Source organism: Perca fluviatilis, chromosome 8 (assembly GCF_010015445.1).
Source record: "Perca fluviatilis chromosome 8, GENO_Pfluv_1.0, whole genome shotgun sequence".
NCBI classification, from domain to species: domain Eukaryota; kingdom Metazoa; phylum Chordata; class Actinopteri; order Perciformes; family Percidae; genus Perca; species Perca fluviatilis.
In genome coordinates, this window is record NC_053119.1 from 38658677 (window position 1) to 38679429 (window position 20753).

The following is a 20753-nucleotide window of genomic DNA, read 5'->3' on the forward strand; positions in this document are numbered from 1 at the left end:
TCACTGAGAGCGATAACTACTTCATTATTTCCGTGTATGGGCATGCATCAGTGACAGTATGTGTGTGTGAGCACCGTTGAGCACGAGTGCACCATTATACACACATACACACACACAAAGGATTGTAGCAAGATGAAATGTACGTTGTTTTACAATACTGTTTTGGCTGAACTTATAAGAGGCCAGTTTATCAAGTCAAGTGCCATTGCAATCATATATATAGACTATGACAATTATCATCTATTACAGTAATAATCCACCTTTCTTGCTCAAAGTGCACTGCTAAAATAACACTGTGGGAATTCACTGTATGATCTTAGATCACTACCTCCTGCATGTACTCACCTTTCTACTCAGCCTACTTAAATTAATATTCTGTGCAAGTTTTAAGAATTAAGTCCAGGCTAACAGAATTGACTATGTTCCCCTTTACATCATTACACCCTCTAAAAGGGCAATCACATTTCATCAGACCGGGCTGATCGAGTGTTCTGCTCTGTTGATAAGGCAATGTGAGAGGCTTAGATTTCATTTCAGCGAGAGAGAGAGAGACAGAGAGAGAGAGAGAGAGAGAAGCTTGAAGAAAAGAAAAAAAAATAGCAACAGAGGAATACGTGATGGAAAAAAGAAAAAAAAAGACTTTTTCTGGAGGCACCTACTGTACTGTAGAAGAGGCTGACAACGACACAGAGAGACTCGTCAAGTGGAAACAAACAAGCGTACTAAATTTAGCTCATCATCATCAACTTCACCTGACTACCCGACTTCTAGTTTTGCCTCCAGACTCAGGTATCCACACACCAGTCAGATCTGGATAGAACATACTGTGTTGTTGAAGCTCTGTAAATATGAAGCTGGAGCACCTTTAGCGCTTGGGGCACACACACACAAGGAAGTCACAGGTGAAATGAATAAGTAACCAGTCAAGCCTCTAAAGGCTATAGTGTTACAATACAAAAATTGTGGATGGAAGATTGGCTGGAGATGTGGCTAAAAATAAAAATCATGTCCTAAGAGTGGTGCTAGAGCAGATTTTAAAATGGCTTGGTGCATGAGTGACTCTGACAACTTTCTGCATATTATGAAACATTTTATGTTCAAAGTTTGTGTTAATTTTGGAAGGGATAAGTTGCAAGAGGAATGCTCATGAATTGTCCAAAATGGAAAGGGTTTATGCTCTGGGAAGCGTGCATGGCTTTTATGCCTTTTTAGAAATGTAGAAACAAATCTGGCCATTTTTGTTTCAAAATACCTCATCATGGAGGTCAAGGAGAAGATTTTACATGATAGCAGTGACAAAAACATTAGGTAACATCTTCTGGAGACTATGAAGGTTAGTACAACATTGGAAACAGTAGTGAGATACTGACGGGCACGGCCATCTTAAGGCTCTGCAGCTAGCGGGGCAACAAATATAGAATATTCTAAATATGTTGTTTTATATACAGTATGAATTTGATAAGGCTGACTTGTCAGCACTCTCTGGTGGACGAACTATGTAATGGAGACACTGTTTCAACACTACCATAGTCATATTTGTGGTATTTCTGCACTGGGAGCTTTTGTTTTTTATTGGCCGTCAAATAATACCAACACATTCTCACTCCCATCGCATAAAATATGGACGCCTGGTCAGGTGCCTTTGGCGTTGTTATTGACGCTAAAAGTCTTCTTTAGCATCATGTAACGCGCTTTAACTAAACGCGCTGGGTTCGGGACTATTGATGCAGTTAGGTTAAAGAAAGGGTGGTGGGTGGGCTTATAAAAAGGTAAGTTTCCATGACACGCGGGACAAGAACGGGACAGTTGGGTTTAGGAAAAGAAGAAAGTGACGGTTGGGTTTAGGAAAACGTGACACACAGGACACGATCCCTGGTCACCTGGGTGAAAGTCCTGTGTTGTTTGACCCATCTACCCCCCCAACCAACCTCCCTATGCGGATTTTCGGGCTTTCATACTACTCGCTACCGTTTTGGCTGTTAATGCTACGTCATCTTCAAGTGCCGTTTAGCTGCTGCTCTCCCCGGTGCGTTCTACGAACACGCTGAAGGGTGATTTTTGCGTCGTTTCTGACGCTGACAGACACTGTCCAAACTTCCGTATTATACGAGTTCAGAGTGAGAACGGGTTGATAGTATACGTTTTGACGTACCAATATATCTGCGCTAAGCTTGTATTGACTTGACTTTGTATAGCTCCTAATTTTGTGATACTCACACCCTTTTATATATATATATATATATATATATATATATATATATATATATATATATATATATATCACCCTATTACTATCTTGAGAGTCCTGTGTCAGCGCTGGAGTGTAGTCTAGCCACACCACACCACGTATCTACTGTATTATGGGAGAATCACAATCCAAACACATGAGCGTATATGCGCTGATAATCAGAAGTGGTGTTACTAAACCTTGTGACACCCTCTCCCACGTTGAAACAATGAGCGTGGTGAAAGGACCCGGCCTGCTGGTGTTCCCAGCCTTTTCCTTCCTGCCAATGAGAATGAAAGCCGAATGCCTCGCAGTGTTTCCTCTCTTGTGCTAATAAATAAGGGTGACTCGCCCCAGCTCACCAACAATACACACCACCGTTAAAAAAAAAAAGGTGCACAGTTGAGGGTCTTGCAATGTTACAACACACACATACTCACATTTTCATCGCCCTACTATGCTGCCTTTAAACACAAACAACACAAACGCAGTTAAGTCATGGGGCATCAGGGACGTTGCCAAAAGGCCAGAGTGGTTAGAAGAGGGTCTTAAAAGGGGGAAACGGTTCCCAGGCCTCTGAGAACAAAACTGTCTTTTTTTTCCCAGCCTGGTGGATTTAAATGCTCCCTCACACAGCAGCAGGCCGGTCCACATGGAGACCAACGCTGCCACTCAGTGAATCGACACGCTCGCTCCAAGGATGTACACTGTATCTGACCAGGAATACTGAAACAAATGCACTCACCAAACACTGGTGCTACATAAACACATTGGCGCTACATAACATTCACATAGAGCTGGATGGAGGAAATAAAAATAAAATATCTTTGACCAAATACATCGATATCGATATTGCATCAATATTGTAGAGTTGGCTATTGGCCCTTCACTAAATATTCACACAGTCCCATTTTGTCATCAGTAATGTGGATATAATGACTAAGTGGTTAAAGGCAAATAATAAAACCACTAAAACAGTCTGGTAAGTTCAGAAAATGACATCACTTTAATGTAATGTAGCCTTTAAAACCAGGAAAAGACAACACTATCATATAATGATATCCAAAATTTAAGACGGTATCTAACCTCATATATAGATATCGATATAATATCGATATGTTGCCCAGCCCTACATTCACATTGTTAAACCACTGACTGTTAACAAAACCTAATTAAAAAACACAATTACAGACGTACAGTGCACTGCAGAGGGGAGGGAACTTTTTCAGATAATTTGCTCCTGTTTTGTGCAGCCCTAGCCACTATGGTCAGAGGGAACAGCAACACATCATCAGAGTGGAAAATAAATGGTCTATGTGGGAGAGCAGCCAGATGAGAAGATTAGAAAATGGACCCTGCTCGCTGGTAGCACATAGAGATTACCTAAATGCCAGTCAAACAAGGATAACAGAGCAGCAGGGATTAAACAAGTTTATGGAATGCTTAATGGTAATGAGACATTCGTCACAGATGATGTTTGTGCTGAAAAAAACAACCTTTTTTTCACTTATGAAGAATAATATTCATCATTTAACAATTTCAGTATAAAGCCACATATGGAGTCTCCAAATCTTACCATAACAGCAGAGCAGACACATCTTTGCGTTTTTACCTTTCCGCCTCCAAAACCAGTACTTGCGCCGTCGTTTCATTGTCAGTCCGGTGTCTTTTATTTTGAAAAAAAAAATACCAACCCAAGATCTCCTCCTAACAAATATTATATTCAACCAATGGCAGTGTTCATCCTCACTGTGTTGTCCAGCCTATAAGGATCACCTACCCGAGACAATGTGTCTGAGACGGGACCTCCGGTAACCAGCGGCCAGCCAGTCCATGCCGCGTCCGAGCCCGTGGAGTGAGAAAGTAAGGTGTATGAACAGATGAGTTCAAGGAAAAATATCAACAACAAGCACTAAAGTTTCACTTCCTATGGAAGTGGTGGCCTAAAACCTAATACACCTCTGTTTAGTACTTTCTCCCCTTCCTTCCTCTACCTCCAAACAACGAGGCAGAGGAGACAGGAAGATTGCTGAGACCTACTATCCTCTCCAAGAGTAGAAAGACAGCGCTGTAGAGGAAGACAAGTCATCCAGTCACAGTAACACCCTCGCATCTTCTTGTCATCTTGCAGATGGGGTGTACATCATTTCGTAAAGGTGGAAAAAAAAAAGTCCAGGTTACACAATTGCCCCGCATCTTCCTCTCTGTAAAGTTCCTTCCTCAAAGTCTTTCTTGGCCCCTCGGTGTCCAGCAGGTCTGAATTCTCCTTTTCAGAGCTCAGACTGAGCTTGTAAGGTACAGTGGCTTTCTGGGAAGAGCCTCACAGGCTAAACAATACCAGTCAGGAGGAGGAAACGACACACTGCAGGCAGGAAACCCTGGCTGGCAGTGCGTCCTGGCCTGAAACACTGCAGATATTTAGGCTTCTATTGATTTATCATATTGGGATTCAGTCTAGTAGCCCTGACTCGGTGTATCAAACCCAGCTGATAAGGTTTCGAAGGTAAAATAAAAAAAATAGATTTACAGTAAATTACAGATTCTAAGAGAGAACAATCTGGCCCTGGGTGGTGTGTGACACATAAAGGCTCACATACACGAATACATTAAGGATGTGTCAACAGACTTTGTTTATGTATTGATTCAACATTTTTAAAATATTGCATATACAATCAATAAAAACTGATAACTGTTGATTGCTTTCTTATTGATTTGGTAGCAACAGCACAGTATCATTAATAGAATAAAGTGGATGTGGATGGCTGCTGTGTTGCAAAGGAGTACACGACTCTGCATGGGTCCACATCACACGCTGAGCCTGTAGGGCCACCCGCTGGTCGATGGGTGAAACATTTCTGAGCTTTTACCTCCACCTACTGGAACATTTGCAAACTGGAGCGCTTCAAAACGTGATCCTAAATACTGGTGTTTGTAAGAGCCAGCGTGTGTGCAACCACTGAGGGATGTTACACAAACACACACATGTTTTAGTCGTTTCCTGCTGAGTGCAGCCCACGCCCACGGTGATTATGAACTGAGCGGACCGATAACCACCTCCACAAACAAACACGTCTGAGACATCTCTACCAGACACAGAGTAAACACTGGGAACATACATTGACATAACGAACTGAAGTCATTCTGCATTCCTCAATATAATAACAGACTTACTGTATGTATAAACAAAGCGTGTTGAATTTGTTTTTGTTGGTCATTTGCTGTGTAATTTGCAATAATCACAGTTGGCACATACTGTAAGACAACAATATACTGTACACCATGCTCACTTATTTCATAAAGTCATAAAGTTGAAGTGATGAAGATCGATACATTGACAGCTTCCCTCCAAGCCTATTGATATTCTCTGTCAGGACAAGACTTCCTCCTCAAAGTATCATGTCTGGATTAGTCTATATCCTTGAGGTTCCACTTCCGGGATTGCTTCGTTGCCGACATTTAGGTCGGATATCTGTTGCCTTGGGCTTCCTTTGTTATTGGGATTTAAAACTCCGGTGGATTTCGGAGGACTATGGTTAACTGCTCCTCAGATCTCTGCAGGGTAAATCTATACAGCTAGCTAGACTATCTGTCCAATCTGACTTTTCTCTGTTGTACGCTCAACTTTTGAACGTACACGTTCCACCAAAACAAGTTCCTTCCCGAGGCTATTTTGCAGCGGCACCGCGGCTTTTCCCGGTGCCTAGCACCGCCAAAGGCGATTGTGATTGGTTTAAAGACATGCCAATAAACCAGAGCACGAGTAAGGTCCTTAAAGGAGCTTCCCTGGTCTTGTAACACGAGGAGAGCCTGCCAGAGCTTCCTGTATTTGGTCCGAAAGTCCGAACCATCCAAAAAATGCTTTCACACTATCAACGAACCGGACCATGGTTCAGTTTGGTCCGGACCGAGACCACCTCTTTTTGTCGGACCAAAATTTGGTCTTTTGATCCGGACCGTGGTCCGGGGGAGGTTTCACACCTTTAATTTTGGTTTGGATCAAACTAAAAAGTCCGAAAGTCCGGACCAAACGAGGTATGTGTGAAAACGCCCTATGTCTGGATCAGTGTGCAAAGAACAGAGAGATAACAGGATATTGTAGGAAAACAAGGCTAAACTAATTAAAGCCAAAAACAAATTAGTACAAAAATGTAATTCCTGAGGCACAGTTTAAGACTGAATAAAATTACATGAACCTGAATGCAATATTGAATTAAAGCTTTAAAGGTCCCATGGCATGAAAATTTCACTTTATGAGGTTTTTTAACATTAATATGCATTCCCCCAGCCTGCCTATGGTCCCCCAGATGAGCTGTTCTGGAATCTTGCTTGTTATGAGGTCATAACAAGCAAGGTTACCTCCCCTTTCTCTGCTTTGCCCGCCCAGAGAATTTGGCCCACCTATGAGAGAGAGAGACATCACGGCTTTCAAACGAGCAAAGTGGCAGTTGGTCAAGAGATACACCCCCACCCTCCACCTTGCCCCCCTTCTCTCTTCCTCAATAGCTACAGACACAGAAATGGCACATCCTAAGGAAAGCTCATTGTGGGACTGGCTCTAGTGGCTGTAATTCTGCACCAAGGCTGAATTTCGGGAAAGAGACTTCAGATACATTATTAGGGGACCACTAAGGTCTATATAAAAGAGACTTCAGATACAGTATTAGGGGACCACTAAGGTCTATATAAAAGAGACTTCAGATACAGTATTAGGGGACCACTAAGGTCTATATAAAAGAGACTTCAGATACAGTATTAGGGGACCACTAAGTTCTATATAAAAGAGACTTTTTTTCAGAAGGTTTTCAGTTGAAGCGCACAGGGGTTTCCAGGGAAAGCTGGACCCAAATCGTGTTTGTAATTACTGTTTAGGTGAGGGTCACTGGAGAAATGAGTGCCCGGTGTTGAAGAAAAAGTTTAAGCCTGTGTATTCGCCAGCAAAATCATCTGCTGCTGCGGCGTCTTTGCGTGCAGAGCGAAGTCGTGCCATTGCTGCTGGGCGGGAGCACACAAAACCTTCATTATTGGAGTCGGGGACTGAGGTTCCTGTGATGGAGCAACAGCAGACCATTTCCTCAGCTAATGAGGGGATTGATCCCGGTTATGCTGCGTTTGTAGCTGATGGTTATGTTTCACTGGTTGGGTGTGGCAGGGAAGTTCCTGTAAAGATATTAAGAGATTCAGGGGGTTTGACTGTTTTTTCTGCTCCACAGCATAAATTGACACTTTTCTCAGATCTGGTGAAAAGTGAAGTGACCATGGGGGTACGCCATTCCTTGCCTATGGGGGGAGTACACGTCATTCTTGGAAATGACCTGGCAGGAAATCGTATGTGGCCTGTTTCATCTGTTTTGCTGGATAATCCCAAATCACCAGGTAGAAGGTTTTGAGTCACCCAAAAACATTTCCGTGGTGCTTTCAAATTGTGCAGTGACACGAGCTATGAGCCGAGCCAGTGAAGGTTCCGGTCTTGATAGCCCAGTTAAAAAAAAGAGTCTGTATTTCCTGTGCCTGCTTTTCCCGTGCCGATGTCTTGTAGTAATCTTTTATAAAGAGCAGAAGGAGAAAAAGGAGAAGGTCAGCCTACTGGAACCTGTGACAGGAAAGAAGGAAGGTCGCAAGACCAACAACGGTGGGCGTTCGGGCAGTTCTGGAGATCGGCGTTCCCCTAACCCCTTTACTGGAGACTTGCAAGCAAACACTAATCTGTTTATCTCCAACTCCAAAGCCAGGGATAAAAAGTTAACAGGAAATGAGGACATCACATTTTGAAAATCCATGGCAAGAAAAAGGAGGTGAAACAGGAAACTGTGGCTGCCTACAGCAACTGGTCCTTTGAGGAAGTTGTACAGGAACTCATCAAGCAGAAAGAAGTGGTGAAAATGAAAGATGCCCACATCAAGGAGCTGAAGATACGGTGGCTGATGCCATGTCCAGAGCTCTGACTGTTTATGTGACTTGGGTTTGCCTTCCTGCGGTATCTTTCTCTATCCATTTTGGTGTTCTCTCTGAAATTGCTTCCTAGGTACCAAGGTTGCTGAGAGGGTGACCTTGATGGTGAGAGCGTCTGCAGGTTGTATTGACATACACAGGTTAAAATTGATATTCCAGAGTCATATTGTTGAAGGTCTGAAATTTGAGTTTTGATTCACCTTTTTGGCATTTTATTTTTATTTTTTTTATGTACTTGTAACAGTTGGAGTTACGTGTTGGGAATAGTGAGGACTCCCATCTTAAGGGAGGGGGTGTGATGACCCTTCCCAATCTGCCTGCCTGTCATGTTCTGCTCCTTTGTCTGCAGGTACTGGGAGTGGGCGGGTAGGTGGAGCTGGGAGGGTCGTCTGTACCTGGCCATCTGGGCGTGGCTTACAGAAGGCATAAAGACTGCTCTCCTGGGAGCCTCCCTCTCTCTCAACTGGTCCTACTGCACCCAGTCACCATTTTGTTCTTTGTGTGGTTTGTTGCACCTTACAACACACATCACACCATTCATTCCCTCATCCACACATGGCAAACACGACTGATGTCTTCTACATTTACACAACCAGCTATTGTATTTATGTTGTGTTAATTTGTGTTATTAGTCTATTTAGTTAAATAAACTTTTTGATTAATTTATCTGTGTGACCTCCCTTTTGGTGCCGGCCTTGAGCCAGACGGTAGCAGTACTTTCTCCCCTTCCTTCCTCTCCCTCTAAACAAAGAGGCAGAGGAGACGGGAAGCTATGCTGAGACCTTCTATCCTGTCCGAGAGTAGAAAGACAGCGCTGTAGAGGAAGACAAGTCATCCAGTCACCAACACCTTAACATCTTTTTGTCCTTTTGCAGATGGGATGCACATCATTTCGCAAAAGGTGAGAAAAAATTGTCGGGTTACACAATTGCCCAACATGTTCCTCTCTGTCAATGATATACAGCAAAATGTTTATAATATAGTAGAACTGAATTTACAAAAGCATATGCTGTTTTAATTTTTCGGTGCTTCTGGACGTACAGTACATACATCCCTGAATGCTGTGTGGACTAGCCAGACCCTCCTCCGCAGCGCCGCGGTGGAGGAAGGTCTGGCAAAGTGAGACTATGTCTGGATCAGTGTGCAAAGAACAGAGAGATAACAGGATATTGTAGGAAAACAAGGCTAAACTAATTAAAGCCCAAAACAAATTAGTACAAAAATGTAATTCCTGAGGCACAGTTTAAGAATGTTTAAATTACATGAACCTGAATACAATACTGAATTAAAGCTTTAACTGTAATACCATATTCCAAATAGAGGGCCGTTCAGGCCACATATTTCTATGAGTAGTTTTTGAGCCTGACACAAACCCGACAGGCATTCAGGTTGTTTTTTTTATGCTAAATTTGCATTAAAAAGAACAAGAAGCACCATGTCAGGTTGGCCAAACCCAATCAAGTGACCCCAGTCCAGTTTTTCAGGTGACCCCAGTCACACCAGAATATCATTTGTAAATATTTGTCCCAATAGTCCCTCGAGACTCAGGTCTCCACACACTTATTTAAACGTACTTTTAAAATTCAAACACCAATCACATATGAAGCAGTGCCTCTCAATTCACCGAGCTGATTGATGGGTAGTTTATAATTGATGTGGTACTGCAATGCACGGCATAGAAAAACAAATCATCTTTAAGCCCTGATGAACTGAGCTGCACAGGGGAACCACTGTTGCCTCAAGTGAGTTAAAGCCAGTAGAAGACAGTGAGAGGGTTCAGCTCACGATGAATGGGCACCAGTGCAGCGAAACAATACCAGAAGCAGTAAGTCAGCAGGCCACACAGCATCTGATTCATACAGTCCCACTGCTTCTATCTTAGCACACAGAAAACAAGCAGCTTCATTGTTGACTGATACAGCTGTCCTCACAGTAACACCAGCTCAAACCTCTGGTACATGCCCCCGAGCTATTTGGGCTGTAAACTAGGGCTGCACAATATAACTCTTTTTTTTTTTTTAATCGTCATCGCAATATCTACTGGCGCAATAAACGCATCGCGAAAGGCTGCAACATATCATGAAATACACTTTTTTTTGTTTAGTTCAAACTTCTTTTCCTGAACCCAACCGTCCCGTTCTTCTTTTCCTAAACCCAACCGTCCCGTTCTTCTTTTTCTGAACCCAACCGTCCCGTTCTTCTTTTCCTAAACCCAACCGTCCCGTTCTTCTTTTTCTGAACCCAACCGTCCCGTTCTTCTTTTCCTAAACCCAACCGTCCCGTTCTCCTTTTCCTAAACCCAACCGTCCCGTTCTTCTTTCCTGAACCCAACCGTCCCGTTCTTCTTTTCCTAAACCCAACCGTCCCGTTCTCCTTTTCCTAAACCCAACCGTCCCGTTCTTCTTTTTCTGAACCCAACCGTCCCGTTCTTCTTTTTCTGAACCCAACCGTCCCGTTCTTCTTTTTCCTAAACCCAACCGTCCCGTTCTCCTTTTCCTAAACCCAACCGTCCCGTTCTTCTTTTTCTGAACCCAACCGTCCCGTTCTTCTTTTTCTGAACCCAACTGTCCCGTTCTTCTTTTCCTAAACCCAACCGTCCCGTTCTTCTTTTCCTAAACCCAACCGTCCCGTTCTTCTTTCCTAAACCCAACCGTCCCGTTCTTCTTTCCTAAACCCAACCGTCCCGTTCTTCTTTCCTAAACCCAACCGTCCCGTTCTTCTTTTCCTAAACCCAACCGTCCCGTTCTTCTTTTTCTGAACCCAACCGTCCCGTTCTCCTTTTTCCGTCCCGTTCTTCTTTCCTGAACCCAACCGTCCCGTTCTTCTTTCCTAAACCCAACCGTCCCGTTCTTCTTTTTCTGAACCCAACCGTCGCCGTTCTCCTTTTTCCGTCCCGTTCTTCGCTCCCGACCCAACCGTCCCCGTTCTCCTTTTTCCGTCCCGTTCTTCTTTCCTGAACCCAACCGTCCCGTTCTCCTTTTTCCGTCCCGTTCTTCTTTCCTGAACCCAACCGTCCCGTTCTCCTTTTCCTAAACCCAACCCGTCTGCTGTATACGGCATAGACACGTGGATAGCTCAAAATGCGTACAGATAACACGCCAATTGGCTTTAGAAAGTGGCGTGTATGTTTACGCGAAGTCATGATGTCACGTTGAATTCAATGTTAAATTTGTTCAATAAAATAATGTTGGATATGATTTCCTTTCATTTATTTTAAATTCAACAAGCAATTTGTTGTATTTAGCGGATTACTGAACGCAGCAGAAAGGCATACAACAACGTCATCGCATATTTTCCTCATATTGTGCAGCCCTACTGTAAACACAAATTAAATTTATAATAAGATATTGGGCAAACTCGTCTTCCCACACTAGAGAGACAGAAACAAATGGAGTTCTTTGAATTGTATAATGGTATGCAAAGAGAATATAGTGTTGAGAGTTTTATTGCACATTTGCGCAACCCAGCTCTGTTACACAGGAGCTGACAGCAGGAAAATGTATGTTCACATTCAAAGATGATTGGGCTGAAAGGACAACAGACTTTATAATGATTTGATGCTTCCATTTGTCCAGGAAGAATGGATCAAAATAGACATAAATGACAACAAAGCATCTTCTTCAGCATAAATAGGACGGCCTAGAATCTTCTGAAACAGACCCAGGCGTATAATGTAGAGTCCAAACAACAAACAAGTGTAATACTGCTTCTCTACTGAAATCAGATCCGTGGTCCAAGACATCAGGGATCAGCCAGCCACAGTAAGAGTCGTATTGAATCAAGTCAAACGGAAGAAATGACTATCTAACTGTGGCAGGGGAAATCAGGTTACACTTATTAGTTTTACTCGGGGCTTTCACTTTTGCAAATCAACCATGGTTCATGTCATTGTTCGTTTGACTTCCACAAAAACATCACGACAGATATGTTGATAATAGCTCGGTAATGAAACAGTGGCACTACCGTTTAAGAGCAAACATATTGGGAGGACAAGAGGAAATGGTTTGTGGAGCTGTGAGGAAGGTAGATCTGTATATCTATGATATAAAAACACATAGAAAAGAAGGCAACATTGTACACTGGCCAGCTCTTTGGTCAAACCTCCGTTCTTGGATTTAGCACTGCATACTTTCTTATTATATATTGACTAGGGCTGCACGATATCAGGCAAATATGGGATATGTGGTAACGTTGTTGAATATCACGATAACGATATTACTTGCGATAAATAAACAGAAATTCTAGTGTATTCAGTTCTGCATTTCTGCTGCTTTAGTATTCTGTTTAAATACAACAAATTGCTTGTTGAATTTAAATCAGATAAAAGGAAATTATTTCCAACACTCTTTTATTAAACAAATTGAAAAGCTTGAGTTGAATATAAAAGGCGCCACTTAAAAAGAATGACAGTTACATTTTAAAATGTCGTTTTCTACGGATATTTTCTTGTAACTAAGTAGTCGTCTATTGTGATATGTCGCAGCCTTACGTGATATGGTTATACCAATGTGTATAAAGCATAAGATATTATGCATTACTGGGTGCAGATGCTGACGAATACAGTCTATATACACTTGACTCCAGTATTTACACACTGTGATTCAATGACAGATCATATCTCTGGGTGTTCTAGTGTTCACCTCACTTCCTGGCATACAGCTCATTACCTGAGTTGTGTGGCTAAGGCTGACTGCTGACAGACACTTGTGCCTTGTGAGCTATAAAGGCACCTTGCGTTATCTTAACAGTGGCACTATCAACCACAGAGCAAAGTTCACACACCAAACTGCGAGGAAAGTACAGCCCAGTGTCCTCAGCTGCATGTTAGCACACGCACTCCGCAGAGCTGCAAGGTGAAACCAGCGCCTCCTGTCCCAGTAGGTCATGCCCAGACTGCACACACTGCAGGAGTGCTGACATGTGTTTGGATTACAGTTTTCCGAGAAATATAGACTGGTTAGTTAAACCAATGCCTGGGCAAACTTTCGGTTACAGGTGTGGAAGGATCCTTCTGGAAGCCTGCGTGCAATCCAAAGTTTTGGATCAGACTTTAGAACTGAGACACAGAAGTGCACCTGGGACCTGTCAGAGAGCATATCTTTGCATTTTCCTGAGAGTCCTGAGAGTCCCTCTGAGTGGACAAAGTTCCTAGCACTTTCTTCGTAGTGGTGTTTTCCAGAAGGAATAAAAATGTGCCCTCCAGCATGTCGACTGTTACACAACGGGCTGGGGCTTGCCTCTGAAACCTTCATACCTGCTGAGCAGCCAGTAAGTCAGAGTTGGTGTGTAAACAAGGGTGGTTGGGGGTGGGGGGGTGTAATGTAGGTGTGTTACAGTCTGGCCATTCCATGCTTTCCCAACCAGACTGACAAAAACACCATGGCATACACGACCTGTTGTAGCCATAACACTGAGTCACCAGCAAGCCAGGTAAAGACTTTACAGCCTGTAATAGTACGATTTTAACTTATGCTCTAAGATAGAACTGCACAGGAGAGTGCACAAGGAACTTTCCATAAGTAGGCAAAATCAGTCCAGATAAGACATTGGCTACAGTATGATAAAAAAAATAAAAAAATAATCTGAAGTTGAAAAATGACATTAAGAAGCACAGGGTTTTACAGATGTAAAAGTAGCCTAATGAAGGACCCATTTTAATCTCTTGCAATAGTTTTGGGGTAGTATAGTTGTGTTTTCGTTATGAAAGGGGTTATGCATTCTTTTAAAAACTCACCTGATTCTTCTGGCTCCGCGGTGTCCAGACTAGCTGGTTTCCTGCGGATAGCGACTCTGTTAAAGCCATCCATTCTTTTATGATGCGTTGGCCGCTCCAGCATTTAGATAGTGAAGGGAAACGCATTTAATAGGAGCGGAAATAACCATTAAAAAGTTGAAGAAACGCGGTCCGCTCCTTGAGGCAGCCTCAGCAGCGCGTCCTCCAGCTGCGCGGAGGCAGCCCGCGTGCGCCTGCGCGAGTCCATACGACAAACAGCTGTATGTGGTGGTTGAAACGACGTCATACACTTTTCTATGAGCAATGTGTCACCTTGATGGGGGGGGGGGGTCTCCCCAAGCCCCGCCCTTCTTCCCCCTCAGTGCGTACCTCCTTATTATCACACACACACACACACACACACACACACACACACACACACACACACACACACACACACACACACACACAAATAATACATCACATTTTAAGAGATTTTCTTTTTTTAAAGTATGACATTGAGTGAGTAACTAAAGTCAAAATTCTTCTTTATGACCTACCTATGATTATGACATTCGATATTTTGAGATGCTAAATTATTAAAACTGGTGACTTATTAAGTCATAAGTAGGTAAGTGCAAATGATGAGATACTAAGTCAACACACATACATTACAAGATATATATATATATATATATATATATATATATATATATATATATATATATATATATATATATACGATCTAAAGGTTAGAGATGAGAACTTGTGACCGGGAGGTCGCCGGTTCAATCCCCAGGCCGACAGGATAAAATCTGGGTGGGGAAAGTGAAAGAGCAGCGCTTGTCCCTCCCTCACTACCACCACTGAGGTGCCCTTGAGCAAGGCTCTTAACCTCCAGATCAGATCAGGTTGTACCGGGCGGCTTCCAGGTATGAATGTGGAACTGTGTGAATGTGATCAGGGCGTTCCTGCAAAAGAGAGGCTGCCTCTCAGTGAACTTCTCTGAATAAATAAAGGATTAAAAGAAAGATGTAATCATTGTGCTTGGTCAACATTAGAACACTAAGTTATGTTTATCAAATGTTATGTAATTGTAATTTTTTTTACATTCTTAGCATTCTACATCATAATATTGACATGCTGGATTCATCAAAGGGGTTTTGCAGTTCACACATCTATACATTGTTGTATGTTGTATGATATTCAGTTATAAGCAGATCATGATAGGCAAGCTCCTACAGTAAAGCCATAAATATAGCCTCATCATATTAATTTGGCTCATAGTTGAGACTGAGAGTGTCATCATGTCATCATGGCAGCCTGTGCTGCTTCTTGTGTGTTTTTTGTTTGTTTTTCACTCATGTCCTCCCTCCTGTGCTGATTGCTGTGGGCGTGGCTTAGCTGGCAGGTGGCTCCAGGTGAAGCTCATTCCCTAATCAACCTCCTGCAGTATTTAAGGCTGGCTCTGTGAGCCACTCATTGCCAGATTGTACAGTCAACTAGTGTGGTATAGTGGCAGTCCTAGCTCCCTGTGTTCCTGGTGTTTGTACTTGTGTAGCTAAAACAGTTTTTCTGTTTGTCTCATGTTGCAGCCTGCCTTGCTCGTTCATGTGCCTGCCTGCCTGCCTGCTGGCTCCTCACACCTGCTTCTCTCTCTCTCAGTAAGGATTGGACTCTATTGTTTGTTGGACTCCGGAGGAGGCCTACCACATGGTCATCACAACCACATCACGGGGCACGCTCTGGAGAGCACACAGCACCCACCACTCACCACTGGATTCCCTCGACTCAACTTCCCCTTTTTTGCCACCAGCACATTTATTGTATATACTTCACGCATTCACTTATTTAATCTTACTTTTTTTTACTTACTTTTTTTTTTTTTCAGTTGTAATAGAGGGCTAAATCTGTTTTCCTATGATTATATTACAGTTTTTTTCGATTGCTTAAGCACTATTTTGAAAACAGGGACTGCTTTTTCAAAACACTACACCCAACCAGCACAACCACACCCCCACTCAGCACAACACCTCAGACCCTTTACAAAAAAAAAAACTTGCAAGAACTGTACGCTAATTTATAAAAATCATATTTTGTTACCATATGAAAAACACACGTCCCATATGACTTAGTTCTGTTTGAACCGGTTACACACTGCTGTTGCTAACCTCAAACACTTTTAGCAATTCTACTTCTCAGTGATTAAAGTATTGTAAATGAAGTACACAGAGAAAGTGAAAATATTCAAGTTCACCACTCTAGCCAATGCTGCAGACTGAGGAAAATATTATGTATTTCTCTCCATATACCCAAAGCAGTCAACAAGGAGAATCCCAACAACAACATGTCCCAGTTGTCATACTACAGTACTACAGTAGTGTGTATAACACAGTTAGCTCAGCAAACAATAGACACACATAAAAATTACTGTATCCAGTACAGGTTACAATAACAGTAATACAAAACAACAAATAAACAAACAATACGATCTGAAATTACAGTACAGAAAAGACTTACCTGCTGCATTTTATATATCGTGCCTAAAACTGATTGTGTTTGCAAACCTGATGGCTGTGATTCACAGGTTGGCTCATAGGTGTGGTCATATAGGATGTGTTTTGAAAATCACTGTGTGTATTGTTTTGCAAAAAGTGTGAGGCTGACATTGGACTTATAGTGGTGCACATCTGGGCCGATGTTTTGCTCCTTGAGTGTAAGGTTTTGATGATTGTGTAATACTTTTGATTTCAGTGTGTAAGCAAATGGCAAAAAACTGTAATATAACTGATAATTAAGCCTATAAGTTTAGACAATCAATATATGACCAAGGAGAAGACTATTAAAGAGAGTCTTGATAAGAAAAGATCCAACTAGACCAGGGGTGTCAAACTCAACTTCCCAGAGGGCCACGCTGGAAAAAAAGAATCACATCAAGGGCCAGACATGTACATTTTATTGACATGCTTTATTTAATCGAAAAATTCAAACATCTTTTATTGTATTATTGCATGTCTCATATAGTCTTCTCACTTACAGCTTGGTCGACATCAAGCCCCAAAAAATGTAACTTAGCCATCAAAGAAAAAAACGACACAAAAACATTGGGAAAAAAACGTCTGATAAAGTGGCACAAATGCTGAAAAAAGTGCCAAAAGCATTGGCGAAAGTGATAAAAACTACAGATCAAGCAACAAAAAGTAGGCGGGCCAAAATGTATTATAAACCTAAATTGATATGCGGGCCGGATCAAAATCTGCAGGGGCTGGATTTGGCCCGCGGGCCTTGAGTTTGGCACATGTGAACTAGACCATGACTTATGAAGTTTACTCAAAACACACTGATGACCTTCTTTCTTTCAGATAAGGTAACAATCTCTGCGGATGTCTTCTGTTACCTCATCCTCTGGCTGCAACAGACTGCTTTCTTTCTCAGTGCTGATTCAAATCGCAGTCCTGTGCTCTATAAGAAGTGCTTTTCTCGCACTGTAAAACATGCTCTGTTTAAGGTAATGCAGAGAATAAAGATCAATGTCTAGTTTCTGTCTAGTTTGTTAAAGTGGTGATAGAGAAACAGACACACAGTCACACACAAATCCAAGGACAGGTCTTTTATTTACTTGTGAAACCAATGAAACACTGTTTGAAATGGAGGAGAAACTGTCAAACCCACTGTAGAACAGCTATTGTTCTTCTTTTCTTTTTTTTTTACTTTTTTTTCTTTCATCAGATTAGTCTCTCTCCATCCACTTCTATATTGTGCAAACAAACCAAGAGTTAGGTCACCAATGAGCCTGCGTGGGTTCAGAAGCTACTTTGGACCACACATATTTTCATCACTCTGTAGTTGCAAAAAGTAACAATCTTCACTGTTAACAAAGACAAGTCCAACACATTTACACACACACGCACACACACGCACACACACACACACACACCACACACACACACACACACACACACACACACACACACACACACACACACACACACACACACACACACAAAGAACAGAAAGAGTCCACTCGTTCATCGCTGTTGTAACAGAAATGCTTTGTCATTACAACGCTATACTGGCTATGTAGTTTATCCATTTCATATCCATCTGGCAAAAATATGTATTCAGTGCAGTGAGGAGAACACTTTAGACATGACGAGGGTACAAAGACAGAGGAACGGGATTTCAATTATGCGACATCACACATTACATCCATCACAGTCAGACTTTGCCCCTCTGTGATCAAAACAATGTTTCAAAAAGAAATAATATCTTTGATTGTGTCCCCAATTGTCTTGCCTTTCTTATCAGCCCGCTGGTTAGTTTGTGGTGATAGAAATGGAAAGATTGAGTTCATCTTAATCAGATCGGTCTCCGACCGGCACTACTGTATTGCTTTAATGCATATGCATAATTGTGCTTAGACAGTACTGCATACTGTTTGGAGGAAGCATGTCAAGACAGCTAGACATGTAAATGTAATTTCTGTCACTGTCATTATAGGATGAACAAAGGGTCATAATAACAGTTTTCTGGGGGTGGCCAATACAGTGAAAGAGGAAGACAGCGAATACTGGGTGAGAATACAATGACGGTAACTCGAGAAGAGGAACGCTTTTGGGTAACCCTCTCTGCTCTTAACTAATGTTAAAATGATGGAGGTCAGTTCACTCCATGTTTACTTAAACCTGTGCAATTCAAAAGGCAAACTTCAGGCCAACAGCCCTAGTCCAGGTCTATCTCAGTCTCTGAAGATCTGAGCTACATAAACAGACACAACCATGCCACTAGAGTCTGCTGTAAAAAATAAATACAAATAATAGGAGGTATAAAATAGTCTTTATGCACATGATTTGCAAAAAAAAAAAAATCGTTGTATAAAAAAAATGACAAGCATCCCGAGAAAGACTAGTGATGTTAGAAAGGTAGCTGAAATCCACCCATCACCACCACAAAAAACAGTTTTCTTAAAATAGTGTTTACCTTCTTTAGTCTGTCTGCAATGTCAAACCCAATGTACTCTAACACTCCTATGTGAAAGTGGCATACATGTGTTTGGATTATTATACTGTCAAAATCTGACATTTTAATGCCGTATAGTATGATGAGGCAAGTTTGAAATCGGTTTACTACACCAGAAAGAACCTTCGCAGGTCTGGTTTTGGTTGCACTGGTTTTCCTTTGTTCGGCCGTGTACGGTAGTGAATGTGCCAAATTGTCTGTGACCACCGAAGTCTTCACCACAGCAATAACACACGGCTCGATTTCCATACTGAAGAATGACCAACAAACACAGAAAAAAACATTCCAGTAATAAATATTTTTAGAAATGTGTTACAAATCAATATGTAAATAAATAATCAATAGAGTAAATAAATTATAAATAAATACTAATACGATTAAGGGAAAAGATTCCAGTGATTCATCACTCATTTTGCGTCTTAGTTCAGTCCTTTCCCAGGACTGGATGTCACTTCCAGAGAAGACGAGAGCGTCTTGCTCTTCTTCTGCGACCCAGGTAACCAGGAGTACTGCTGAGGGCTGGACCATGTTTGCGCTTAGGGGGGTGGGAGGTGTGGGGGGGTCACAGAGTCCAATACGCACCAGGTGGATGCTAGGTTGGGGGGTAGTAAAACTGAGGGAACCCCAATCCAAAGTGTCTCTCTGTCTCTGCATGACTCCTACCGGACCGAGGCCAGAGCCTGGGATGGCGCGGTGGGGGTTAGGTGCCGGGGAGCGGGGGCTGATGGGCCAGACAGTTACGAGGGTCGCAGGGGGAGAGAAGGCTACTGCTGCTGGACAGGACCGCACGGTGTTTCTGGAGGTCTGCCAACAATTTAGGACTGTAAGAATGCAGAGAGACAGGAGAAGAAAAATAAATAAGATTGAGTAAAAAAAAGGACCGTTAATGAAAAGGCTAAGAAGAGGGGAACAGTTGTTGGAAGAAAATGAGGTTACACCAAATCAAGAAACAAAAATGGAACCTGTGACGTGGGCAAAAAGACTGACATGGTTTTCTTAAAGGAAAAATTCAGCTTTTTGGGAAACACACTTTTTGGCTTTCTTCCTCCAGCATATACAGTAAACCCCCATCAAACCACAATGCATTGTTTTTACCCTTTTTGTATGAAGACTACTCAAACTAGATATACAGTCCTTCCAGAAAAATGCGGAGTTTTTTTGTGATTGTTGCGGGCAAAAATCCTTGATTATGCGGCACGTTTTCTTAAAAAATGCGATGGAATATGAGGGATATTTATGCAATTTTATGCAATGAAATTGCGGGAACTTGCAAAAATTGCGGGAACTTGCAAAAACGGCAGTTTGATGAAAAAGAAAAAAAGTGATTGCCCCAACACCCTGCTTTTCGATGATTACATCACTTCATAACGTTCCCATGGCAACAGGGGAAAATGGCTGCTCTTGTGTGAAGTAAACACAAAATTTTTCATCTTTCTACTTCGGCTGACTTTTTTGCAACACAAATGCGGGGATTATGAAATCATGCAAGCCCTGCATATTTTGCGTGGAAATTGGCAATTTATGCGGCGAAAGTGCGGCGTATTTGAAAAAATGCGGCCCCGCCATAAATATGCGGACTTTGGCTGATTGTGCATTGAATTATGCGATCGCATAATCACGTTTTTCTGGAGGGACTGGATATAATGTGTAAATTAGTGAAAATTTGAGGTGCTTTTAGGCAAATTTTGTTACCTTTGGACAGAGCTAGCTACATGTAGCCGTTTCCCCCAGTTTCCACTCTGTGTGCAGAGCCTAGCTAACGGCTTTTAGCAGTAGCTTTGTATTTAGTGTACAGACGAGCGGTATCAATCTTCTCATCTAATGCTTGGCGAGGAAAACAATAAA

At 42.2% G+C, this 20753-nt stretch overlaps 2 protein-coding genes across 10 annotated transcripts in view; both read right to left on the reverse strand.

Annotated features, from left to right (window-relative positions):
• Positions 1-14095, reverse strand: part of fgd4a (FYVE, RhoGEF and PH domain containing 4a) — a 65518-nt gene extending 51423 nt beyond the window's left edge. The window contains exons 1-2 of one of the 5 annotated variants that reach the window (XM_039807707.1): positions 4008-4332; positions 3804-3893 (exon numbers count right to left, since the gene is read on the reverse strand). In XM_039807707.1, coding sequence (XP_039663641.1) covers positions 3804-3893; positions 4008-4062 — 145 coding nt within the window. In that variant the 5' untranslated portion in view covers positions 4063-4332. Of the gene's footprint in view, positions 1-3803; positions 3919-4007; positions 4333-13910 lie in introns of those variants that run through there. The other 4 variants (XM_039807695.1, XM_039807694.1, XM_039807698.1 and 1 more) reach the window with 4 other exon arrangements.
• Positions 14096-17484: 3389 nt separating this feature from the next.
• bicd1a (bicaudal D homolog 1a) overlaps positions 17485-20753 on the reverse strand; it is a 37441-nt gene continuing 34172 nt past the window's right edge. For 2 of the 5 annotated variants that reach the window (XM_039809459.1, XM_039809460.1), the window contains exon 10: positions 17485-19729. In XM_039809459.1, the coding sequence (XP_039665393.1) occupies positions 19609-19729 (121 nt within the window). In that variant the 3' untranslated portion in view covers positions 17485-19608. The remainder of the gene's footprint in view (positions 19730-20753) is intronic. The other 3 variants (XM_039809461.1, XM_039809462.1, XM_039809463.1) reach the window with 2 other exon arrangements.